Source organism: Aotus nancymaae, unplaced genomic scaffold (assembly GCF_030222135.1).
Source record: "Aotus nancymaae isolate 86718 unplaced genomic scaffold, 86718_ANA_hifiasm-v0.15.2.pri h1tg000089l, whole genome shotgun sequence".
Taxonomy (NCBI): Eukaryota; Metazoa; Chordata; class Mammalia; order Primates; family Aotidae; genus Aotus; species Aotus nancymaae.
Window position 1 is genome coordinate 7222766 of NW_026988504.1, and position 8934 is coordinate 7231699.

Genomic DNA, 8934 nt, shown 5'->3' on the forward strand with positions numbered 1-8934 from the left:
CTACTTGGGGTGCTGAGGCGGCAGAATCGCTTGAACCTAGGAGTGGAGGTTGCTGTGAGCCGAGATTGCGCCACTGCACTCCAGCCTGGGCCACAAGAGCAAAACTCCGTCTAAAAAAAGCAGAAAAAAATTATTTGGAATTCTCAATGTGAAATGTGTCTATTCTCCCCACCTTGTTCATTTATGATGTGTTTATATAAGCATGGAGCCATAGATGTTTATTTTACACTTTGAGTTATAACCCAGTGCCACTTTATTTTGTTGTCATTCTGGTGTTGTGTTTTAACTTAACATTATTGATATAACAACTCATACAATAAAACGCACCACTTTAAGTGCATAATTAGATGAGGTGTTTTTTTTTTTTGGAGACAGAGTCTTGCTCGATCGCCCAGGCTAGAGTGCAGTGGTGTGATCCTGGCTCACTGCGAACTCTGCCTCCTGGGTTCAAGCGATTCTCCGGCCTCAGCCTTCTGTATAGCTGGGATTACAGGCACCCGCCACAGCGCCCGGCTAAATTTTATATTTTTTAGTAGAGATGGGGTTTCACCATCTTGACCAGGCTGGTCTTGAACTCCTGACCTCGTAATTCTCTCGCCTCAGCCTCCCAAATGCTGGGATTACAGGCGTGAGCCACCGCACCCGGCTAGATGAGGTTTAAATACTTCCAGTTGGGGAACTCTCCCCAGCTCCACCACAGGTGCCCCTGAGTGTCCAGGGACCAGAACTAAATTCCTCAGACAAGGGACTGGGAGAATGACGTCAACTTCCCATTTCATTCAGGTCTAGAAAAGCCCAAGTTCCCCAGCGGGGTAAATAGAGTCGCTAAAGGGGCAGGGCTCAGTGACTCACCTGTAATCCCAGCACTTTGGGAGGCCAAGTTGGGTGGATTACCTGAGGTCAGGAGTTCGAGACCAGCCTGGCCAACATGGTGAAACCCCGTCTCTACTAAAAAATACAAAAATTAGCTGGGTGTGGTGGCTGCGCCTGTAGTCCCAGCTATGCAGGAGGCTGAGGCAGGAGAATCACTTGAACCCGGGAGGTGGAGGTTGCAGTGAGCCAGAGATCGTGCCACTGTACTCCAGCCTGGCGACAGAGTGAGAATGCATCTCAAACAAAACAACCCAAAAATCAGTCGGGTGTGGTGGAGCGCGCCTGTACTTCCAGCTACTTGGGAGGCTGAGGCAGGAGAATCACTTGAACCCAGGAGGCGGAAGATGGAGTGAGCCAAGATTGCGCCACTGCACTCCAGCCTGGGCGACAAGAGGGAAACTCTGTCTCAAAAAAAAAAAAAAAAAAAAAAAAAAAAAGTCGCTAAGGGGCAAAAACAGACGCACATCAGCAGTTATTTTTCTCTGCCGCCAGCAGCTCAGGAACTTTGCTAAGGGTGCCAGGGAGGGGTCGAGAGCAAAGGTGCAGGCTTGACACAGTTAGACCGGCCCAGCTCCTGCGGAGCCCTGGCCTGGCCCAGAGAGACCAAGGGGATGGAGGCTTAGCGCTTCCCACTCCTTCCGCTGTGCCCCTCGCGTTCTCCGCCCGCGCGCCCTCGGTTTCACAGCCTTTTGGCAGCGCCCTTCTCTGGGACCACGCAGATTCCCCTGGGGGTCGCGCGGGCTCAGAAGCCTCCACGCGTCGTCTGGGTGGGGACTGGGAGTCCGCGGCCCGGCGGGCGGGCGGGTGGAGCTGGGGGCGGACCGAGCTGGGGGCGGGCGGGGGCTGGAGCCCTGGCCTGAGTCCCAGGGGGCGGTGCCGCGGCGCGAACGGCCCCGGTCCCTCCCAGGCGGGAGCAGAATCGGCGGAGCCCTGGGCGGCCGTGGAGCCATGGACAGCAGCGGGCCCTTCAGCTGCCCCATCTGCCTGGAGCCTCTCCGGGAGCCGGTGACGCTGCCCTGCGGCCACAACTTCTGCCTTACCTGCCTGGGCGCGCTCTGGCCGCATCGTGGCGCCGCTGGCGCCGGGGGACCCGGAGGCGCGGCCCGCTGCCCGCTGTGCCAGGAGCCCTTCCCCGACGGCCTGCAGCTCCGCAAGAACCACACGCTGTCCGAGCTGCTGCAGCTCCGCCAGGGCTCGGGCCCGGGGCCCGGACCCGGCCCGGCCCCCGATCCGGCCCTGGAGCCCTCGGCGCCCAGCGCGCCACCCAGCGCCCCCGAGCCGTCGGCTCCCTGCGCTCCGGAGCAGTGGCCGGCGGGCGAAGAGCCGGTGCGCTGCGACGCGTGCCCCGAGGGCGCGGCCCTGCCCGCCGCGCTGTCCTGCCTCTCCTGCCTCGCCTCCTTCTGCCCTGCGCACCTGGGCCCGCACGAGCGCAGCCCTGCGCTCCGCGGACACCGCCTGGTGCCGCCGCTGCGCCGGCTGGAGGAGAGCCTGTGCCCGCGCCACCTGCGGCCGCTCGAGCGCTACTGCCGCGCAGAGCGCGTGTGCCTGTGCGAGGCCTGCGCGGCCCAGGAGCACCGGGGTCACGAGCTGGTGCCGCTGGAGCAGGAGCGCGCGCTTCAGGAGGTGGGGCGCGGGGACACTCGGTTGGGCCGGGGAGGGTGACAGGGGGCTGAGGGCCTTGGACTGACCCCGCAACCTTCCTGGGTTGGGTCTTAATTTCCTCCTCCCTAACCCTTCCAGCCTTGACAGTGTCATCCGTTCGCGGTGGTGGAGATGGGAAGGGAGGAAGGAGGGACGTGAGAACGGGACAAGGGGACCTGAAGCCGGGTCGGGGTCCATGGGAGTGTAGGCGGGAGGGAGCGGGGTTCCTGCTGCTGCTTCCTCCGGGCACTCGCACTGGGCTCAGCTCAGATTTGCTCTGGGCTGAGGCAAGGGCTTTCGATGGGTGTGGCGGGCGGCAGAGGGCGGCCGGGCACACAGAGCCTCTGTCCAGCTGTTCAGGGGGGCCTGTGGTGGGAGCATGTGCGCGGAGACCGCTACCTCCCGCCCCCAGTTTCCTCTGGCCTCCAGCCCGGTCTTGGCGCCTCCGGCCTTGGGATTTTCCGTCTCTCCTGCCTGGAGCAGTGACTCATAAGACCTGGGGGATTTGCCCGGAATCCCCTTTTTTTCAGGCCTGGACTGTGGATGCACGCCCTATGGGAACAGTGAGCCCCAGAACAGCTTGATGCCTCCTTGTGCGGTCACCCTCCACCTAACTCTCTTACTCTGTGCCTCTTCCCTGGGAGGAAGTTCTCAAATTCATCTGAGCCCACACTGAGACTGCTGACGGCCCTGTGCTGGGCCTCCTGTTAGAGAGGGGAGGCAGACACCCACGTACCCCAGGCACGTGGGTGCCTCAGGAAAGGCACCAGCCTGGGCTGCAGGCACCTCTGGCATATGATGGGACATGGTGGCCACCCCAGTCCCACCCAATGCACAGATACCGCTCCCTGGTCACCCCCTTCTCTCCCCTGGCAAGGCCCGGGACCCCAGTGCAGGGCTGTGGCCTCTGCCAGACTTCACACTCATGGAGGGTGTTGTCCACAGGCCGAGCAGCCCAAAGTCCTGAGCGCCGTGGAGGACCGCATGGACGAGCTGGGTGCTGGCATTGCACAGTCCAGGCGCACGGTGGCCCTCATCAAGGTCAGACTCCCCTCCCCAGCCTCGATCCCTGTCCTCCTCTGCAGCGGGCATACTCCTGGCAGTGTATGCTTTCGGCATGGAATAATCCACTCCAAACAAGCCATGCCCACACCCACTGAGCACAAGTGTCCCCTGACCTGACCAGATCCAGGGCAGGCTCAGGCTGGCCCCTACGTCCCCTCAAGAGGGCCATTGGGAAGCTGGCTCAGGGAAGGAGGGGGCCAAAGTCCAGGACTGTTCTTTGCCCTCACTGCCACCCCACTGTCATCCTGTGAAGAGTGCAGCCGTGGCGGAGCGGGAGAGGGTGAGCCGGCTGTTTGCAGAGGCTGCGGCCACCCTGCAGGGCTTCCAGACCGAGGTGCTGGGCTTCATCGAAGAAGGGGAAGCTGCCATGCTGGGTCGCTCCCAGGGCGACCTGCGGCGACAGGAGGAACAGCGCAGCCGCCTGAGCCGAGCCCGCCAGAACCTCAGCCAGGTCCCCGAAGCTGACTCAGTCAGCTTCCTGCAGGTGAGGGCCACTCTGGGGGCCACAGAGGGAATGGAAGCTGGGGCAGGTGGGGTGAGGGAGGAGGAGGCAGTGGGTGCATGACCTCCTGGCAGAGCTGCCTCCACCCCCAGCAAGGAGGACCCATGGCCAGCAGAGCTTTAATGGGCATTTGTCTGGCACAGGAGCTGCTGGCACTAAGGCTGGCCCTGGAGGAGGGGTGTGGCCCCGGACCTGGCCCCCCGAGGGAGCTCAGCTTCACCAAATCATCCCAAGCTGTCCGTGCAGTGAGAGACGTGCTGGCCGTGGCCTGCGCCAGCCAGTGGGAGCAGCTGAGGGGGCCGGGCGGCAATGAGGACTCGGAAGGTGGGCAACCCCCTCTGATGACTCACCCTCTCCCAGCCTCCTGCACAGGCCCCCAGGCCTGGGGCCCATCCAGAAGTAGAGGAGGACAATTGTGCCTGGCACAGAGAAGGGCCCAAATCCTGCCAGTGGCAGGAGCTGCCACCCTGTGGGGATCAATCAGCCCCTTGGACCACAGTTTAGAGCAGAGGGGGCTTCTGCTAGTCCACCCTCTAGCTGCAGAGGGGCTGTGGCCCAGGAAGCACGTGGGGCAAGGGGCAGAACACAGGCAGCCGGCATGCGAGTGAGCACAGTGTGCCACGTCTGGGTGGCACTTGCTACCTGGTGGCTCTGGACTCTGGGAGGAAGTGAAGGGAGAAGGAATTGCAGTCACAGGTTCAGAGGGGGGCAGTCTAGGGCTGGGAGCGGTGGCTCACGCCTATAATCCCAGCACTTTGGGAGGCCGAGGCAGGTAGATCACTTGAGGTCAGGAGATCCAGACCAGCCTGACCAACATGGTGAAACCCCGTTTCTACTAAAAATACAAAAATTAGCCAAGCATGGTGGCGCATGCCTGTAATCCCAGCTACTCAGGAGGCTGAGGCAGGAGAATCGCTTGAATCCCGGAGGCGGAGGTTGCAGTGAGCCGAGAAAGAGCCACTGTACTCCAACCTGGGCGACATGGTGAGACTCTGTCTCAAAAACAAAACAAAACAAAACAAAACAAAAAAACAGCGGGGGGCAGTCTGGGGACGTTCTTGCCACCGTCTCCTCTTCTGCAGCTGATGCTGAGCCTCAGGACCCCGATAGCACCAACCTCGTGGAGAGTGAAGCCGCCAGGGACTATTTCCTCAAGTGTAAGTGGACGCCCGTGCCCCCTCCACTCACACTGGGCCCTCCTAGGGCTGCTGGCTGGTCCCAGACGCAGGTCCCAGCAGGGCCCTGACACACAGGGGATTAGGATTCCCCTCCCTAGTTCGTGGGGAGAGCTCAGGCAGTTCCTGGGGTGGTCTCTGGCAGGGCTGGGTTGTGCCGATTGGAAAGCCGGGAGAGGCTGTGTTTTGGGGTGGTGGGCACATGGGGAGGGGCCGGGCCCTCTGAGCCTGGCCTGAGCCCTGCCTCTCTCTTTCGTCCACGGGATCAGTTGCCTACATTGTGGATTTGGACAGTGACACAGCAGACAAGTTCCTGCAGCTGTTTGGAACCAAAGGTGTCAAGAGAGTGCTGTGCCCCATCAACTACCCCGAGTCGCCCACCCGCTTCACCCATTGTGAGCAGGTGCTGGGCGAGGGTGCCCTGGACCGGGGCACCTACTACTGGGAGGTGGAGATTATAGAGGGCTGGGTCAGCGTGGGTGTCATGGCCGAAGACTTCTCCCCGCAAGAGCCCTACGACCGCGGCCGACTGGGCCGCAACGCCCACTCCTGCTGCCTGCAGTGGAATGGACGCAGCTTCTCTGTCTGGTTTTATGGGCTGGAGGCGCCCCTGCCGCACCCCTTCTCGCCCACGGTCGGGGTCTGCCTGGAATACGCCGACCGTGCCCTGGCCTTCTATGCTGTGCGGGACGGCAAGATGAACCTCCTGCGGAGGCTGAAGGCCTCCCGGCCGCGCCGGGTTGGCGTCCCGGCCTCCCCTGTCGACCCCTTCCAGAGCCGCCTGGACAGTCACTTTGCCAGCCTCTTCACACACAGGCTCAAGCCTGCCTTCTTCCTGGAGAGCGTGGACGCGCACCTGCAGATCGGGCCGCTCAAGAAGTCCTGCATATCCGTGCTGAAGAGGAGGTGATGGGGGGCATGGGCGCCTCCTGCTGCGGCCTCTGCTCCAGGAAGCTGCCTGCTCCGGGCCCTCTCCTTCCTCTGGGGACGGCACCAGCATGAGTCCCACACACCCCAGCCTTCTCATTTCTAGAGGCTTCCACCTTTTATACACTCAGCATTCCCCCTCCCAGGCCGGAGGCCCCCCAGACCCTGTTCCCCTGAAGACCTTGCTTCTGGGAGACAGAGCTACAGCTGGGACAGCTCCAAGGTACCCTGACCCCTTCTTTTCCAGGTTTCTAGAACAGTGCCTGGCATGTAGTAGGTGCTCAATAAACACTTGTTGAATGAACGACTCCTTTTCCATCCTCTCCACCCAAGGATTCCCGGAACTACTCTCTTTCCTAACCTGGCTGAGTGGGCAGGCAGGGGAGGGGCCGGAGCCCCTGGTCCCAGGATTCCTGTTGAGAGAGAGCCCTGGCCTGGGAGAAGCGGGCTGGAACAGGGTACCTGCCCTTTGGGGCACCCCCACTCCCTTGTTCCCAGCAGGGACAGCCGGAGGTGGCTTCCCCAGCCCTCCCGCCGTCCGGGCGTCTTTGCTTGGGATGGCCTGACTCGCACCAGCTATTTTCGTCTTTGATGTCGCAGCCTAGTTCTGGACCTGCCTTTGCTGTTTGTGCCCAGAATTAAATGCAGGCATCACCCCTCCAGGAACAGGGCAGGACCCTTAGTCGTGGGCAAGAGAGTTTTGAGACCTGGAGCTTCCTTCACACACGGCCCTCAGCCCACAGAGTCGGCCCCAGGGTGTGGCTGGAGCCCAGAACATCTACAATAAGAGGATTTATGTCCTGGCGGGGCGCGGTGGCTCATGCCTGTAATCCCAGCACTTTGGGAGGCCAAGGCAGGCAGATCACTTGAGGTCAGGAGTTTGAGACCAGCCTGGCCAACATTGTGAAATCCCATCTCTACTAAAAGTACGAAAATTCGTGGAGCATGGTGGTGGATGCCTGTAATCCCAGCTACTCAGGGGCCTGAGGCAGAAGAGGTGGAGGTTGCAGTGAGGTGAGATCATAGCACTGCACTCCAGCCTGGGTGACAGAGCAAGAATCCATCTCTTTTGTATTTATATATATATATATATATAAATGTTTATTTATTTTTTTAAAAGCCTACAGCACCCTGTATTCCCAGGCGGTCTCCCATCCAAGTGCTAACCAGGCCCGACCCTGCTTAGCTTCTGAGATCAGGTGAGATCAGGCACATTCAGGGTAGTATGGCCACAGATCCAAGACTCCATCTCAGAAAAAAAAAAAAAGGACTTATTCCCTCAAATCTTCTCCTCCATGCTGGGGACACCTGTGACCTGTGCCCCAGGAGAGCCTCTGCCTCTCTTCTGGGAGGACCCAGTGCCCTCTGCTGCCCTAGAACCCGAGCCAGGCCTGGGGCACTCTGAGGCTACGGGCCAGTGTGTTTCCAGGCCAGCTCACTCCTCCCTGGGTTGTGTGTGGCCCAGGTGCACCCCAGAGGGGCTGCGGGCGAGGGCAAGGGCAGACAGAGAGGCCTCTCAGACAGATGCCCGGCTCAAGGTCAGGCAGGACAATGGGTGAGTTATGCAGCCAGACGGCAAGGCCATACAAGTCCAGCCCCAGCCTGGGAAGCTAAAAATAGCCCCTCCCATGGAGCCTGCCTGGGCCCCAGCCGCCAGGATGTTGTTTTTCCGGGCGGGGCCTCCTTGCCCCTGGTGCTTCGTGCTTTCAACACCGTTCCCTTGGCAGCCACAGGTCCTCAGCTCACCCGGCAGTGAAGGGGCTGGAGGAGGAGGCTGCCAGGCTGTCCCCCTGGACGCCCCTTGGACCACCTGCTGCAAGCCTCTGACCTTGGGGCCCCTCCGATCCCTCGGGGACACCTGCTATCTTACCTTGTCCCCCTGGCTTGGCACTCCCCACGCCACATGCTCCCCTTGCCAGGGAACCTTCTGGTCTCTGACCCTGCAGGAAGCTTTGGCATGTCCTGGAATGTAGGCTAGACAGGCCTGGTGCTTCATTGGTGGAATTCGGGCCTGACTAGTCACGCCTGTAGCCACAGACGCAGCCACTCAGCAAGTGTGCCATCTGCAGAGTGGCTTCCAGCTCCAGAGGCTTGCGTGGAAGTTTGGGAAACAAACATCTCTTTTAAAAAATATTGAGGCTGGGCCTGGTGGCTCACGCCTATAATCCCAGCACTTTGGGAGGTTGAGGTGGGAGGATCACTTGAGCCCAGGCGTTTGAGACCAGTCTGGCCAATGTGGTGAGATCTCATTTCTACAAACAAAACAAAAAAATTGGCTGGGCGAGGTGGCTCACACCTATAATCCCAGCACTTTGGGAGGTTGAGGTAGGTGGATCACGAGGTTAGGAGTTCGAGACCAGCCTGGCCAAGATGTTGAAATCCTGTCTCTACTAAAAATACAAAAAAATTAGCCAGGCGTGGTGGCGGGTGCCTGTAATGCCAGCTACTTGGGAGGATGAAACAGAGAACTGCTTGAACCTGGGAGGCAGAGCTTGCAGTGAGCCGAGATCATAAAGGTGTGAGCCACCATGCCCGGCCTGAAACAAGCATTCTAATCGCAAATCCCTGCATTGCAGTTTTGCAGCTCAGAGTCAGGGATTGGCTGGGCCCTGGCTGCACAGTTAGCAAGCGGCTGGCTCTTCAGCTCCCAAGTTTCGAGCTCCCAAGACCACTAGCCACAGTCTCGCATTTCCTTTGTCACCCTGGAGTGTGAGTGTGTGTGTGTGTGTGGAGGGGGGGCGTGCGTGCCTA

At 60.3% G+C, this 8934-nt stretch overlaps 1 protein-coding gene and 1 pseudogene across 1 annotated transcript; one reads left to right on the forward strand and one right to left on the reverse strand.

Annotated features, from left to right (window-relative positions):
• Positions 1 to 1790: 1790 nt before the first annotated feature.
• Positions 1791 to 6487, forward strand: TRIM47 (tripartite motif containing 47). Its single transcript, XM_012453692.3, has 6 exons — positions 1791 to 2496; positions 3460 to 3555; positions 3833 to 4063; positions 4225 to 4405; positions 5164 to 5238; positions 5526 to 6487. The coding sequence occupies exons 1-6, from the start codon at positions 1822 to 1824 to the stop codon at positions 6164 to 6166; spliced, it is 1899 nt and encodes a 632-aa protein (XP_012309115.3). The 5' UTR covers positions 1791 to 1821; the 3' UTR covers positions 6167 to 6487.
• An 814-nt stretch (positions 6488 to 7301) lies between these two features.
• On the reverse strand, positions 7302 to 7420 carry LOC135271725 (5S ribosomal RNA; annotated as a pseudogene).
• Positions 7421 to 8934: the final 1514 nt, after the last annotated feature.